Here is an 18,171-nt window from a genome sequence, read left to right as displayed (position 1 = left end):
CACCCTTTAATGTTGTAAATGGTGCAATTTGATGCATGTTTTTGTGTGTTTTATGTACTTGACAGAGTTCCATTTGTTAAAGGTAGCAGTATATTTTGATGTAGATTATTAAACAATTTGCCTATAAAATTGGGGGGGGGGGGTGGGGGTGGGAGGGGAGGTCCCCCTCCCACGGTGAGAACTTTTTGCATTTCGATGTTGTAAATGGTGCAATTGATGCATGTTTTGCATGTTTTATCAACTTGAAACAGTCCCACATATTGAAGGTGACAGTATTTTTTGATGTAGATTATTATTGAACAATTTGCGTAAAATTGTATCATTTAAATAAACTTCATGTATTGATATTCTTACAATGAATATTATGAACGCTGTCTGTTATGCAATAAAACAGAAAAAGCAAGCACACGAGGGTGTAGATAAGGGCATTTCTCTTCCAACACGAAGGTGATTTTGCATTTTCAGACCTGAAATTCAGCGATCTAGTGCAAAATTTTGGTGCCCCCAAAAAAGTAATAATGGAATAAATAGGGCTTTTCAGGAAAGTGTTAAAATCACTGAATTTAGCTCTTATTCCGAGTGTGCATCATGTCTGTGTATGTACAAAGTCTAGTGAGGTAGAGCTTATAGGGCGAGGGTGTGGGATGGGGATTCCCCCTCCTGCTGGATGGAGCTTTTGCGTTATCAGAATTGAAATAAATCGATCTGGAGCACACTTTTTGTGGAGAATTCGGAAATTGTCATTCCCCAAAGTGTAGGCCCTACTAAGTCTATAGAGGAGACCAAGCACTTGGAGGGTGGCAAGATACCTCTCCCATATTTGATGGAGCTTTCTTTTTCAGTTTTAGAACTGAAATTCAACAATCTGGTGCACACTTTTGTTGGAATATCTGGAAATTTGTTAATCAGAGAAGGTGGCAGGGGATAAGCCCTATTCCCCCTCCTGCATGAGGGAGATTCTGTATTTTTTGACTGCATTTAAACATTTTGGTGCACACATTTTGTGGCATATTTGGAAAACTGTCCATGTTCAAAGTGTAACCACAGTCTACTTGTATGCATGGGGGGGGGGGGGGGAGCAGGGAGAAGGCTATCACCACCCTTCCCGTACAAGGGAGCTTTTGCCTTTTTAAAGTTGAAATTGAGATATCTCGTATACGCATATTTGATGGTATATTTGCTTTTGTTTTTTTCATTTTCAGAATTGAAATTCTGCAATCTGGTGCATGCTTAGGATAAGATATTTAGACAGTTTTCTATAAAAAAAAAATGCAAGAAAATTTTCCTAATTTCGGGAATCATTGGGGATCAAAATGATTTTGTTCCCCCCCCCCCTCCCGTCCTCAAGGATCGACGCCCCTGCATATGAGGAGGCTTTTGCATTTTTAGAATTCAGATGAAAATATCTCGTAAACACATTTATGATGTAATCTGGGAAAATTTCAATCCTAGAAGTGTACTATTTTTTTTTTTAGGGGGGAGGAGGGGAACCCTCCGTTAATTGAAAGTATCTAGATATCTCCTCCCACCCACGAAACTTTTGCATTTTTTTTTTTTTCTTGAAGTAACAGACCTGATGCACACTGTAGATGAAACATTTGGAAATCTGTCAATGTAAAAGTGTATTAAGTAGAAAGGACTGAATGGGGATGGTATGGAAGGGGGTATAGGCCTATCACCCTGTCGCGTGAGGGAGTTTTTGTATTTTTTTGGGGGGGGGTTTCTCTCTTTCTCTCTCTCTCTCTCTCTCTCTCTCTCTCTTTAACTCACCCAAATTTTTTGGAAATGAATGCATGGAGGAAAATCAGGGGGGCATTTCATGAAGCAATTTGTCCGACAACTTTGTCGGACAAATTCAATGTCATTAAATCAGATGCAAGGACTTCTGTAGCTTTTAACAGTTTGTCAGAAGAAATATCTGAAAAACTTATAATGCAGCATTTACATGTAGTTGCTACATTATACATCTACAGCGGTTTAGGTAGCCCCTCAGTATGGATTTGCCTAGGAACTATCTTTGCCATGTTTGTGCCAGTTGTATATACATTAAATGATTAAAATGGCACTTGTATTGTCATGTGCTAAGTAGTAATTTTCAGCCATACTTTGTAGACTTCTAACCCAAAGAAAAATCTTCATGTAGACTGATGGCATGTTTTTTGACAACAAACATGGACTGGAAGTGTTTCCTTGCACCTTTTTTCCATCAGTGGTCTCTATTGAGCACAACTAAATCCTAATGTGATATTACTCCTCGTGGATTGGAAGATGATTTTCTCCATGGAACTCTTGCTTCCTATCTCTCCTGATTTCTTCTGCTCCTCTTGACTGTATGTCGGTCTACAACATTTCTCTCTCTCTCTCTCTCCTTCTCAACCCCCCTCTTTCTCTTTTGCGACCAATTGAGCGATCTATCAATCAATCAATTCTCCAGGCTTTCACTGTACTTGCATGCAGACTAAGAGAATGACATTTTCCTGCCAAATTGTGCATGGTGATACATTGTAGTACACACTCATAAACCAACATTAATAGAAGAGATTTCTGTATACAGACATTGTATTTTATGATGTCAGTGTACAGGGTGCATGTACTTTGTCCTTGGCACACAGATTAAGATGGGTGATTGACAAATATTTTGCTTTTGTTTATGTAAGAGCATGTGTGCTTGTCACATATGTGACAACCTTTCACAGTTTCCTATCCTAGAATAGGCAAGAATGTGATGTTATTGAAAGTGTTTCATACACACACATGCACACACACACACACACACACACACACACACACACACAAAATGGTTTCTATATACAACTGTAGTGTTATTGAGCTGCACTTTCCTTTTATGACTAACCTGGTGTTAGTTGGTATGGTGTAACAACCTGGGAGATACACTTCTGCTGCATGGCAATGGATAATTTTAGTTCCAGCTGGTGTTGGTATGGTGTATGAACTGGGGGATACACTCTTGTTGCATGGCAATGGATAATTTTAGTTTTAGCTGATGGTGTAATGACCAAGGGGATACACTTCCATTGCATGGCAATGGATACACTGTAGTTGGTGTTAGTGGGTACACATGATCAAGAATGTATTGGATTTTTTAAATCCGATCATATCCAGAAACAAGATAAAACAGATTCACATAGCATGTCATGTCATTTATACACAGTGATTTATTCATCAAACATGTCATTGCATGATCTTTTACACTCATTGTAATTTTGTATGCCTTCCCCTGAATGAATGTGCTTTCTAAAGGTTGTAGTCTATATTACACAGTACTATTTCAATGAAGGACACATGATATAATGCTAGTGTTTCCACTGCTGCTTACATCATGAACAGTACAATCTTCAGAAAACACAGATGATTTGTGGCCAACTTTAGTGCATGAAGAGATGCAGTCCTTCATGTAGCAACAAATCTACACAACTCTATAACAGGAAATATGTCTTCATAAGTATGAATAATAAATAAGCAGCAATTTATCATTTTTAATTTACAAATTGATATCCCCACAGCATGGGTACTCATAGTTCTAAAGTACCAGCACTGCACTGTTAACTTTACTAATTACACAGCTACATGTACATAAGTTGCAAGCAGTACCATACGTGCAAGATATATGTGTATGCTTGCTGAGCTTTAAGGAAATTCAAAACCATTACAGTTTTCAGATTGATCCTATTCAAGATTATGTGCATTGCTCCATACCATGTATTAAACACAAATGCTGTGTTTTCTAAGGAATACCTTTTCTACAGCCTCAATTGCACTAAACATACCTACACACTAGGGTTGCAGTAATCCCCAAAATATCAAACAAGCTTGTGCAATTTCCGTGGTTAACAAAACACAAGTAAAAATAACATGAAGAAAATGAAACAAACAAAATTCCATACAAACACTGTAATATGTATAAATAAATAAGTTTGAAATATATTTGAATATATATATTTATATTTTTCTGTGTTTTCCTTTTTTGATCAAAAATGCATAAGAACACTGTACATGTGTTGTAGGTTGGACACGAACAATCACTCATACAGCTATTGCAGGCACGTCTTCTGATGAGGAAAAGAATGATCAAATTATGTTACAAAAGACCACAGAGTATGTTATGCAATCCTCTCATGAATGTCAAATCAATGGCAGGTCGTGATCGTTAATGTTGTATTGTTTCAAATAGTCCAGTTCATTGACTTTACAACAACAAAAAAAAGTTTTGCTAACTGTTTTGCTGACTGAAATGACTGAAACAATAACTGTGCATGTGACATATACTTCACTGCCCCTAGCAATTATTTCTATGACTAAAACTTCCACTACTCTCCATGCAGGTGATTTATTTGTGTCCATTTCCCTTTTTTAATAGTACTGATACGGAAAATGTCTTTGCTTTACATAAAAACTGAAGTCTTTGCATGTTCACTTCTATTATAAATAGAACAAAATACCTACCACAAAACTCTGAAGTCATGGTTTAATGACTTTGTTCTCTTGACAATATGCAGGATTCAAAATACTTGAACTCGGTGGATGTGTACTCAGTAAAAGCACACTTCTAATGAAATTCAGCATACCCTGGTAAGCACCCATTTTAGTCTAGTTGGATGCAGGTATTTGCAAAAAGAACAAAATAAAGAAAACTTAAAAAAGAAGAAAAGAAATAAGTCACATGCAATGGCAAACAAAAGATATAATGAGGTTTGTGACCTATTTGCTCACAACTAAAATTTTTTTAGTGTGTCTGACCTAACAGTCCTGAAACATGACCTGGGTACCATTTCATGAAAGTTGTCTGCCCTGACATTTACCACAGCACCAGTCAGTAAACCAATTTAAAGCTTCTCAGCCAATCATAACCGAGGATATTATTCAAATTGTCAGAGACTGACCACTCGTCTGGGCTGACAACTTCCATGAAACTGTGCCTAGGTCCACATTAGCAAAAATAGGATGCAGCATAACTCTGTGGTCTTTTGGTTTTAAAAACACATTATTGTATAAACTGTATAAGTATAGGCACATACATTAAATCTACAATTCTGTACAATTTCTGACTGCAATATGGAACAAAAAATGCCCAAAATAATCTAATAACTTTCATAGCTGACTCCAGGAACTGCAAAATCCTGTGACTCATCTCTCCAAAATGACGTTAAAAAACTTCATTTCGACATTGAAGAGAGCTTTATGTACAGCATAGAAATGGAATTGTCTATTAGCTGTTGAACAATTGCATCATGTAACATTCCAAATATACTCCAACCTATCAGAAGATGCATATGTGCAAGATGAATTACGTCATATTCAAATGTCTCCACATTGGCCGAGTTAATAATGTACATACTGTACATTATTAATTGATAAGCTCAGTACTTCATAGGAGATGAGGTTTCTATGTATAGTAGAGTCAGTCTCAAAATGTTTTCATGAGACAGGGCATCAAACTTCTGATGTCAAGCATACAAGTATTGTGACAAGATGATTCATGTTCGACATCACATAAAATATATGTATAAGCACTGTTATTCAAAGTTTTACACATACAGAGTGACTACCTGTCATTTTGTCGCACATAATGCTTTGTTTTTGTTGGCATCTTTATTCATCTTGGCATCTTTATTCATCTTGGTGACGACTGAAGTACAAGAAGTTAAAAAAAAGTAACAAAATCAAGTGCAACTGGTCTCATATGAGTTGACACTGGAACTGAGAACAAAAGGATTTCTGCATCTTACAGTAATCTGACTCTGGCAAAGTTGACTGCATTAATGGTTTTGTCATTCCAAGGAGCTATTACACACCGTGTGTAATAGCTCCTTGGTCATTCTTTGCTTTTTTTTATTCATAGAAAGGTCATCCTGGAGTCTGAATAAAGAAGTTAATTTTGGTATTTAATGCTGCATTTACACCATGTTCCCAGTGGCCACGGCAGTCCCATTTGCCCGAAACATACTGCGCCGTGGGTAAATGGGACATTCTCCTATTTTTCCCCACATACTCTAGTCTTGTTTGTTCCAGTCCTCTTTCCGTTGAGCATGTACAAGTAGCTATCAGATGCCGTTCTCACAGCATCTGGTCGGGCTAGACTACACTATATTTTCCATCACATCCCCACTACGGACCGCCTCCAAGTTTTGTTACGGCCTGGTATGTGTGTTTTGTTACATTCACCCCATTTTATTACGGCCTATGAGGTTTCTCATTAGCACCGAGACTGCTGTGGCAAATTTTGTTGACAGTCTAAAAATCTGACATGGTATCCACAGCAATCACAGCCCGTCACGTCTACCTATCCCATCCCATCGCCTTGTCACACGTCCATCCCATTTTTTCAATGGTGGCCTGAAATTTGACTGCTGTGGCCGCTAGGAACATGGTGTACAAAGCATCATTATGGAGTAGAATATTCATTGTTTAAGGTATTACAGCAGTCATTAATGGATATGCATCTTCAAATGTCATTGAACAAACAAAGAAATATGAACATCAGCCAGTGTCATAAATTGCAAGTGTTCTGACATCTTGAAAAAAAAAAAAATGCTTTCTCTTCACTGGTACAGCAGCCAAACTGTCGTGCAAGCACTACACAGTCACTTTCCATGAGGTTCAAAATAACACTGTACATGAGATGTGTGATAAATAATGGATGAAAGTTCAACAGTTAATCCATTTTGAACACAATGAAAAGCAGCTCTATATCTAGTATGTCTTGCCACTGTAGCCATGCGATCCACGGTTCCAAATATTGTATTTGCAACGTTGCAGCAAGAGCATATCTCAATTCTGTATGTCATTCAATTAACCTCCAAGTAAGATGAAGTCAGAGTTCTAAGGCTGGGAACAAGTAGAGATGGCAGGAACACTGCACCATTCTCACTGATGCTTGTATTATTCACATCAAAGGTAGGAGCTAAGAAGCTGCTACATAAACAAATATCTTTTCCATCAGCAAGACATTTCCAGTCATCAGAACTTAGTGCATACTTGTCAGAATCGTGCAAGACCTAGCTAATATCCTGCTGGCTAACAAGTTGCAATAGAAGCAGGACTACCCTGCCATCAAGTCAACGTCAATAACAGTAACTGTCTCTTGGCACAGTCTGCCTCAGCTCTGAAACTCATCTTTAGTCCCAGCCGATGGGCTGTCTGTCATCAAGCCGTGGGCCTGCAGGCGAGCTGTGTCAACAGCATCCAGGAGGTTTTTAGCATCCACTGCCAGGATGTGTCCTGCTGAAAGCATGCCACGTTTGTAATCCTGGTCCAGTGTGGTGGTGGCGTACTTCTGGGCCAACTTCATGGCATTTATCAGCTCACCCATGTCTGAGCTTAAGACTTTGTGGGCCATTTGAATGCCACGGTGTGTCTCAGGTGGTAGGTCTCCATACAGGATGTCTACACTGCCCAGGAGGTTCTTTAGCGCTAGTCCGATGTCCTAGAGAAACAGATAAGTTTAGAAATAACACATCACTTTTTTCGTACCACACACTATTAGCAAAGAACTATTAGTTCTCTGAGGACAATGATATATATAATGTGATTGCCATAATGCCCTCACAGTCACAAAGGACAAAAATTATGTTTCCCTATATCATTACAGTTAGAGTTTGAATAACAAAATAATATAATATAACACAGAGTGTTGGTTATAGAAACAATAGTGTATATTTGCTTGTTAGATATACGAGAGAGTGTGTGTATTAGTGGAATGAGAGTTAGAAGAGAGAGAGAGAGAGAGGGGGGAGAAAGAGAGAGAGAGATGTGCAAATATCAGACGCGATTTTCATATATACATGTATTATAATAATGCGAATATAGTATCTATTTATTGATTGATTGATTTGATGTAATGCACTGTTTATACATGTAGATTGAATGTATTCTGATATTGGAGTTTATGTTTAGGAAGAGAAGTTTGTGAGAAAATATTTTTTGAATCAAACTGATTATCTTTGTTGTGTAAAATTGGTTGTGTTGATTTGAGCTGCATAACAACACAACATCTGTATTAATAAGGATATATGACCAGCATACATAATTAACATCAACTCAATTCATTTTTTGATAATCATTGAGAATAGTGATATATTGTATTTGTAATATCTGTTTCTGTTTTGTATTATAGGTTGATCTCATTGTGCAATGGTTAAGAGGAATAAGATTGACCCTTTGTTGTTCTATGTACTTATTTTTTCTCATTGCTAGACTGTATTTTGTGAGTATTCTTAATGTATTCATGGCCATTTGTTAACAATGTCTGTAATTCAGCCTCCAGGCTGCGATAGATATTGATGAATAAAATACCTTTTCAATTTAATTCAATTTTAAATTCAACAAAAACACCTGACTTTCAGTGATAGAGAACTTGGCTTTTAAAGCCTATGCATAATATGGCATGCCACTCAAATAACAGAAAAGAAACAGAAAAGAAAATGAAAAAAAAAAAAACAAAAACAAACCAAAATCTCCTGTACTTAAATATAATTACATTAGATAACACATAACATATTTGTACAAGCTAAAACACACACACACACACACACACACACTTAAGACCCAAAATTCAAAATATTTCATATCATGATCTTGACTACAGTATGTCCCAAAAAAAGTACAATCAGATTTTTGCATTGATAACACTCAATATGCTTAAATTGCATAAATGCTACTTCAGGGTCTTGAAATATAACATCTTAGCTCTATTTTGCAGAAAACCCCATTCAATTTGGTTAAGCGGTCACAGAGAAATGTGGATTGCTGTAAAGCATGTCATGAGTCTGATTCTTCCAAGTTTAGCACTTGGATGCTCTTGTGTGTGAACACAATAGACAGAACTTGGAGGGAAGAGATTCCTGACATGCTCTACAAAATTCCTCATTTCTCTTTGACCACTGAAGCAAATCGAATGGAGTTTTCTGTAAGATGTGGGCAATGAGTTATAGTTTCGTACCCTGAAATTACATTTGGATTGATTCACTATTTTTAAAGTTATCATTGCAGAGGATCCCATTGTAATTTTTTGGGACATACAGTATATTAACTCCACATGCCAGGGTATACCCAAGTATCACCAATACTAAAACTTTGACATGAACTCTGCAGTTTACTAGCTATAGCCCTACTAACTATGAAATGCTCTATGATATAGAAGTCTACTACTAAAAGATCTAAATCTGAATGAACTCTGCCATTTCACTAGTGATGATGGAACTTTTTGCAGGCATAATATTTCAGAATTTGGGAGACAATTTCACAAGTGATGGAATTAGGATAAAGAACCACATTAATGGACTGATAAAGAAGTATCATTACTACAAGTTCTACCCCATTAATAAACAAGTTCCATACCAGATAGTACATGAGACAGGCTTAATTTTTAGTGCTTGGATACTACACGACAAGCTTATGTTCATGGTTATTAGAGAGAAATTGTAACATTAGACACTAACCCTGACAAGGTTAACATATTGATCAGACTTCACTGCGTGCACCATGTTGACCATCTCCATGACTGCCCGCACAACTTGTGTGGTATGCTCAAATACATAGTCATTTGTTCGGTCCATGTCCAGCGTTGGTGCAATCTAACCAGCAAACAAGAACAAAATTTAAAAATAGAGGTAACATTGGGAAATGGTCTCTGCATCATTCAGTGCAGACATTACATTCCAGTTTGATAAAACACACAGAATTATGAAGCACTGATAAATCATAGGCATGTAAAAGAACAGAAATGATGTCCACTGAAAAAAGAAAGAAAACCATCAAACAAATTTAAATTCACCCTTTGATTATGACATGACTGTTACTGCTGTACTTCACTTCAAACTCTGTCAAATCCCCTATTTGAGAACAACATGTGATGTATAGATATATACTTTTTTGCCTCATATAAGCTAAACCTATTGGGACTGAGGAATGTTAAGTACAGCCTGTATGAAAGTTGATACAAAGGATGTATGATGTTGGCTTGATGATCTGTACAAAGGAGCAAACTGAGGTTCCTGATAAGAATCAACCAGGGTTTTGTTTTGTTTTGTTTTTTACTTAGATTTGAGATTTTAGATGATTTGAACTTTTTTTTTTCTTAGATTGGAGATTTTAGATGATTTAAACTTTTTTCTTTCTTTCTTTCTTTTTTTTCTGTAAAAAAAAAAAACAACACACCAAACATCATATGAACAAATGCAGCAACTGAAGATAAACAGTAGCATGACATTCAGATGGAAACATATCATAAAATCATTCTTTAGAAGAACAAGTGGGTAAAATTTCAGTGTAATCACATTCCACAACTCTTTCATTACTTTTTGGTCATGAACCTTTCCAAGATGTTTCTAAGCAAGAGAAAACATATTTGACTTTTTGTGACTTTTCAAAGTTTTTTAAGACTGCTTGCCCTGTCCTTTGTTCCACAAGCTACAAGCATTGTATTCAGAATAAAAACAATTGTGGTGAAGAGTGAAGGAAACCCACCTGTGAACTGATGGGTAGGGGCTGGGGAGGCTGCTGAGGCTTGCTTGCCTTGCTTCTCTCCACTGCCTGAGGTCCAGCTTCTTGGAAGACCTCATCTGAGGTCAGACTAGGCTTCACTCCTCCTGGCCCAGACTGCTGATTGAAGGCTTCATAGAGTGGTTGACTTGTCTCACCTCCAACACTGGCATAGCCCTAGAGGAATGAATGACACCATCTCAAGGCTGTAAAACTATTTACAAAGCAGCATAAATAGGACAATGATGGACCTACAACAATAACCCAGGCAGTAAACACAAGACACTAGTCCATAATCTCTGAAAGACAATGTTGGAGTTTCACAGTTTATATCAAAAGGCAATAAATGGCCAATGTCTTGGCATTCTACAAAGGATATTCAGGAAATCTGACTGGTCTCACTGTACGCTGGGGACGTACGCTGGGGACATTTTGATGGAAGGATTAATAGAGATCAACTCCTGTCTCATGACTTTTGCAATCTGTAGGTGCACTCAGCTGAAATAATTCAGGGCTCTAGTAAAAGAAAGTAATGATTTCAATAAACCATGAATAAATAAATGAATAAATGAGTCAAATATGATTAAAAAAAGCACAGATGGCTTACCTCTTTGTTACCATTGATTTCTGTGTCTGTGAGCTCTCCTTCTGGGCGGCTTACACCTGGTCTCTGTTTAATAAGGTACATCGATACATCATTTATTAGTGTAATGGAGTCATACCCTTGGCTACTACTCAAGCTACATCGTACACAAATTGATTAAATGTCACAAGTTTTGTCAAGAATAATGATTTACAGCCCTCAAATTACAACATTGCACATAATATTGACAGACTCCATGTAATCTCACAAATATTCAGCACAAAATTAAAAATCTCCAGAAAAAACATAGTTTTGCATTTTCAAGTGGAATGTTGCCATTTTATATGTAGAATAAACCAGATAATAATCATCTTGCCATTCTGTTAACCGAACTTGAACAATAATAAGCTGTATGTGATAAGATCATTCAGAAAACCAGTTTCAATACAAATTATTCCACAATATAGTCCAAACAAAAGATGATATTCTTCTTTCCCTCCACATACATAAGCGATATTTACCAGGGCCCGGTTTTACTGTTTTATTGTGAAAAATACCAGCCTTTTGACTAGCAACTTATATGTGTTCAGGCTTATATCAAATTTCTCATGCCTACTGAAGAAGCCAATTCAAGCTTTTGATGATATGAAAAAAACAAAATTTAGTGAAATATATGTCATATTTCTTCGGTACTTCTTGTACTATTGCAATATTACAATTTGTGGTAATGCTCCCATCTTAGTACACGGATAGGACCGATACTAACCAGAAATATCACTGATGATGATTAATACCCCCACATAAAATAATACACGCTGTAAGTTTATTGCTGATTTTACATTCATAATGCACTCATACACCATTGCAACACATTTTACGCTATTTTCAGAAAATGGGTCCTACACTACTTTACGTCAAGTCACATGTGTGCAAAATTTCTTTTGAATCATTTCAAAACCAGGATATTCATATCCTGATTTGGGGGCCATGATGTACGTAGGTTCATTCATCTGGAGATGATAGAAAGTTCACAATTTTGGAAAGAAGTTTTGTTAGTGTACTCATCTTTTCTTTCACTTTTGGATAGAAAAACAAAACAAACTAGAAATGTCGCTTTGGCGACTGGTATGCCTCCGCCATAATGCATGATTTTCCCAATAGGTCTAGATAGTACATGTGGACAATGTGTGATTACATTTTCACAAAATTGGCAAAATATTGAAATGACAAGTTTGTCACAAATGTGTTGAATGTTCACCTTCCTTGACCTAGGTTTAATTGGATGAATAGGAGAGCATGTATCTAGGGATTTAAGGACTTTAACTTGACTTTGACCCATTCATACATTTAGGCATTGAGTAATTTTCAAGGTACAGGTGTGGAGAAAAAGTGCAATTTCTGAATTGAATAGTAAATTGTTACCATTTTCATCTGGCCCTTGACCCTAAAATTCATAAGATAATTACTTTCAGGTAGAACATGCATAATATGTACTAAGTTTCAAGATAACTTGAGCCACTTCCGAGATATGGAGGAAAAAGTTAGTTCAGCACTTTCACTTGATCTTTGACCTTTTGACCTTTGAGGCAAAAAAAGAAGAAAAAAAAAAAACTTTCCAGAGAATTTCTATAAGGTTACACATGCATACACCAAGTGTAAAAAAAAAACCCTGCTGGCATTGCATAAATATGAGGGTAATAGTAAAATTTTGAAGTCTTGCACTTGACCTTTGACCCCTGACCTTTGACCCCATGAACCCTACATTCTCTAGATAATCACTTCCAGTCAGTACATGTATATACTATGTTCCATGAAGATACCTTGAACAATTTTCCAAGGTACGGAGAAAAAAAAGAAGTTTTAATATTTTTACTTGACCTTTTGACCTTTGACCTTTGACCTCATGACCCAAACTTTCACCAGAGAATTTTAATTGGGTAATACATGTATACACTAAGTTTCAAGAAAATATCTTCAGGCATTCAATAGAAATGGTGGAAATAGTGAAATTTTATGTATTTGACCCTGACCTTTTGACCTTTGACCTCATGACCCAAACTTTCACAAGAGAATCTTAATTGGGTAATACATGTATACACTAAGTTTCAAGAAAATCTCTTCAGGCATTCAATAAATATGGTGGAAATAGTGAAATTTTATGTATTTGACCCTGACCTTTTGACCTTTGACCTCATGACCCAAACTTTCACCAGAGAATCTTAATTGGGTAATACATGTATACACTAAGTTTCAAGAAAATATCTTCAGGCATTCAATAGATATGGTGAAAATAGTGAAATTTTATGTATTTGACCTTGACCTTTGACCTTGAGCATGTGCACCCAAAAGTTGATAGGCACAACTTCACCCCCTAATACACATACATGCCAAGTTTCATTAGGATACCTCAACAGGTTTCGATAGTTACCTTGTCCACAAAATTCATTACGGACGGACGGAAGGACGGACGGACGGACGGACGGACGGAAGGACGGACGGACGGACGGACGGACGGAAGGACGGACGGACGGACAACCCGAAAACATAATGCCTCCGGCACCACTTCGTGGCGGAGGCATAACAAACAAACAAAATTATCAAGCCTTTGGTCAGGAGTAACGAAGATTCCTATCATTCCATTACGCCACAAATCACATACCCTATTTCATTTCTGAATCAACAAACATCTAGATAAACCAGACTTTGTGTTTTGTAATAACAAACTTTATTTCATTAGGACTAACACAAGTTCTCCTCGGAAATAGTGCTTGACACAGGGAGGGAATGCAGAGCAAATTCTATAATGTGAAGCATTTACCCATGCAGTAAATATTTGCTCAGCTACTGGTATGTATTTTCAAAAGCAATCTGCTCTTCATTATTACAAAGTACATTTCTTTTGTTTTTCTTTGTCAATGGTGTGTGGACATGACTGTGTTGTAATGTAAATTTGCTATAACCATGTTTGTTGTAACGGGACAGCACCAGGCCAAAGAAGGAAAGCTTCACTTGCAATAATAAAGCTGTACGATACTCCAGCTGACCCTCACTGAACCATATGCTCTTTGGGGAGCTCAATGCTCTTCAATCACTTGGGATTCAACACTGTTCTAGGTGAAGTTCTGTAATTACCAAAGTCTGTGCACTGGTTTGCAACCACTCTGAGTCAGCCTCAGATTGTAGTCTCTGCTGGCGTAGGGCCTCCTCTATACGCTCCATCTCATTCTGCCTCTCTGATTCTGTCCGCTCCTGAAAGAAACACAATACAATGAATTTATAAGCCATTAGCTGGTGATTCAGAGACTTTCATTTCTATCTCACCACCAAACTCAAAACTCAAAGCAGTGTGGATAACTGACATGTAGTAATTCTCAGCATGCAAAACAAATCAAAGCCCCACTTCACAATCTTGTCTTTTCTGGAGAAAAGACAGCATCAATCAGGTAGACTTTTAAAACTTACTCAGATTAGAATAGAATTAGATAACAAAACTGGCAGACCTGTTAATGCTATTAATATACACAATAATCACACACAACTCTATGGTACCAGAGTTAATCAGGATAGGGAGATACTTACAATCACAGTATCATTTTTACAAAATTATTTCAGAAATCTTACTCATGCACAGGGTGATGACCAGTCGAAAAAAAAAATTGAGAATGATGATTCAAACTATGCCTTCTTTCCAAGACAGTTGTAGTTTCACAAGAACTGCAGCTATCACCAAAGAACATGTTGTCTGACTATGACTTCAATCTGTTCCTCTACTATCATTTTGATGCATGGCAGCATACATGCCTATGATATATACTTCCTTACAGACTATCTTGAATGAAGTGTAGTGTTTCACTTCCACTTCAGCACCATTATGCTAATTCAAAGTTATGAAAGCAATAATCATTTTCTCACAGAGCATGCAAACATTCTGGCCACTATGGGTGGAAACAAAGCTTGCATCATCACAGTAGCAATCCCTTGGTTTGGTAGCCACTCCACATGGCTTATCATTATTCATCACTCAATCATCCTAATTGTTCAAGTACATCAAGCTCATATTGGTCATCCTTCACAAAGCAATCCTTGGGGCAAGAAGAAAATGAAGTGTGTGAAAGCGTGTTAAAATCCTGAAGTCCCATAGGCTTTTGGTACAAAGCCCAGACTTGAATTGAATACAGAGGCTTAGAGTAAAATACAAAATGTGCTTGAACGAATTGTATTCAGACATACAGAGCATGAGGCTGTTCCTCGTATGCACATTGCTGAATATAAAAATTGCTATTATCAATGTTGACTGTCAGTCAAATCACACTAGCAAACACCTTCCAGTAGCAACCAATACTGTGAGCCAATCACATTGCCAAACTGATGCTGTAAGGCTGCATGACCCTTCAGTGAATGACCACGGACAGGATGCCATGAGGAGCAAAGTTCTAAGACCCTGTTTACAGTGCGAGGCTCGGCCGTGGCCGAGCCCAGCCCCGCTTCAGTGTAAACGCGCAAAAGGCCAAATGCGAGGCCAAAATTGGCCTTGCATTTGGCCTCGCTCTGGAGGTGGTCTCGGCCGCGGCCGAGCCGTGGCCAAGCCCGGCCTCTTCTTGGTGTAAATGCAAACTGGGCCAAATGCGCGGCCAATTTTAGTCTGCCTTCCAGACCCTCTGCCCGTACTATTTCACTATTCACGATATTAACCCCCTTAACGTGGAAAACTAGTATAGTTTAAGGTGGTTTTGTCCTGCAAAGGATTTTTCCTTCGGCAAAGGCCTTTGCCCGAACGGCGACTTTGTCGCCATGGAATCCAGTTGGCAAAGGGTCTGAAAAGCAGGCTATACCAAATTGTGTTTGTTTACAAGCAGAGCCCCACTACGACAAAATATTGAAAGGTTTGAATTAAAAGCAGTGTAAACGGACAAAATTGCGAGGCTCGGCCGCGCCCCCGAACTGTAAACGGGGTCATAGACTGACCAATCAATCGGAGTATGGTTCCATACATCCAACAGATCCATCAAGAACTACTTCTAGCCTCAGATAGGCTCTAAAATGTGGATTCACCTTTTAGATAATGATCAGCTCATGACATATTCATGCCAACTACAATTATTTAGCATGTCTCATCTACATAGTGTATGTCTCCCTAAAGAGTCGATGAAGGAAAGTGAAAATCATGTTGCACAATTACCAGTAGCTGAGACTTTCATGGTTCATTTCATTGATCTATCTAAAGACTTGCTTGAAACATGCTTCCTCCATACCACTTGGAAGTCAATGTCTAACAAAGTACCTTGTAACATGTGAAGTTGATGGTTAGTGTGTCGCAACACATTTTACCTTTGGTATATGGATGGATTGACATTTGCGATGAAAAGGGGGGGGGCAATGATGGCAAGGAGTGTACTTTGAACTGATCAAATGACAGCATTGCTAATGTGAAATGTGAAATGATTCACATTACAGATCTACATGTATGCAGAAATAGAAAACACTTTGCAATATACTATTCTAACAAAAAAATTACTGACAGACTCAATAAAAAATGCATATCCCAAGCTTTTATTTTTTAAGTTATCTAGATGCACACACAAATTACTGTGATCACACACACACAAAAAAAAAAACGGCTTTCCCTTGTACAAATACAGTGAAATGACAACTACACACCAGATCAAACAATGATTCAACAAAGCAGTTCAACACACTTGTGTGTGATATAGACCAGGAGAGATGTGCTGAAACATGATAATGAGTATGATTGAGAGAGTCATGAGTGGCTTCTTTCCCACAAACAGCATTTACCATGATACTGTACCAAGAAGTGAAGGCAATTTCATATGAAAGATAGACACTTTTCAGTGCCCTACTCACAAAATATGGCAGACTGTGACTACAGAAAAAGAGGTCAAGGAATTTGATGCACTCTCATATAGTATTGGGCAATGTTCTGTTCAGTGTTTTGGGTGAATCACAGCTCCATTTTAACTTGTTCATATCAGCATTTGTGACCTAGTACAAATGCCCAATATATTGGTTATATTGAACATCTTAAAAGTGTTGATGAGTAAACTGTAAGCTTTAATAACAAAGATATGCAAGTGTACAATTTGCTTATTTTTAAAAATTCAAATTCACTGATATCTCTGAGAAGACTGGATTCTCACAAAAACAGGGGAGGAAAAGAGAGGAATCAATACTGATTTTGAAGTTTTTAATCATTCAATCTCAGGATAAAGAGCAGTAATTTGTACCACACTGTGCATGTGGGATTTATAGAAATAACCTGAAAATTGACATTTTGTTCTTTCATTCTGACAAATTGTAATATCTATCTCCAAAGAAAGGCAAAATTCATGAGGTTGTTTATAAATCAAATTATTCTGTTACTCCTTGTATGTGTGACACATATCAGATACTTTTGACTTTTGCTAAAAGCTGAGCTAAAAACAAACAAATAAAAACATATATTCTAATCTCAAAGATGGTAGGTCAATATCTTCATTGATCAGGAAAATGCCCTTAACTGAAACTGCACAATCCAGAGCCAAATTGTGTTCTGCATGTGAACACTACTCTGACAAAACTTCTTGGTTGTTTCATTCTGCCAGGTCCTATCTAATAATTCCATGTATGTTAATAATTACAAAAAAAAACAAAAAAAAAACAAACAAAGAAATAAATATACTGGCGCAAGGCAGGCCTAGTCAATCAGATAGACATGTTCTGTTGATGATTGCTTTGTACCAGGGACAGGACAGAGTGAAAGACATCAATTATGAGAAATTTAAAATGACAAGATGGCTATCCATATTCAATAAAAAATAGAATTCACAGAATCAGAAAGCAGAAAAGATACAACAGTAAAGTAACCCATAATAGTAACAAAGCAATTTTTTGAATTTGGTTGCCCCCTATTGCTGAAACCATTTGACCAAAATCTGGCAGTCACTTCTATAACTAGTCATTGTATATCAAATTGATCATTCCTTCCTTATCATTTTACAACCACTCTGAAGAGCTTGAGTGACATATCATCTTATGGAACTATTTTTCTGAAAAATAATTTGCAGATCGGTTTACATAATTTCATACAATTG

General features: G+C 37.2%; 1 protein-coding gene across 4 annotated transcripts in view; it reads right to left on the bottom strand.

Moving 5' to 3' along the window:
- Positions 1 to 3,158: 3,158 nt before the first annotated feature.
- Positions 3,159 to 18,171, bottom strand: part of LOC140234291 (focal adhesion kinase 1-like) — a 189,279-nt gene continuing 174,266 nt past the window's right edge. For all 4 annotated transcript variants that reach the window (XM_072314350.1, XM_072314352.1, XM_072314351.1 and 1 more), the window contains 5 exons: positions 14,216 to 14,332; positions 11,108 to 11,170; positions 10,486 to 10,677; positions 9,459 to 9,593; positions 3,159 to 7,444 (listed from right to left, as the gene is read on the bottom strand). In XM_072314350.1, the coding sequence (XP_072170451.1) occupies positions 7,118 to 7,444; positions 9,459 to 9,593; positions 10,486 to 10,677; positions 11,108 to 11,170; positions 14,216 to 14,332 (834 nt within the window). In that variant the 3' untranslated portion in view covers positions 3,159 to 7,117. The remainder of the gene's footprint in view (positions 7,445 to 9,458; positions 9,594 to 10,485; positions 10,678 to 11,107; positions 11,171 to 14,215; positions 14,333 to 18,171) is intronic.

The sequence above is a fragment of the Diadema setosum genome, chromosome 10 (assembly GCF_964275005.1).
Source record: "Diadema setosum chromosome 10, eeDiaSeto1, whole genome shotgun sequence".
NCBI classification, from domain to species: domain Eukaryota; kingdom Metazoa; phylum Echinodermata; class Echinoidea; order Diadematoida; family Diadematidae; genus Diadema; species Diadema setosum.
This window is presented reverse-complemented; position numbering and strand designations above follow the sequence as displayed.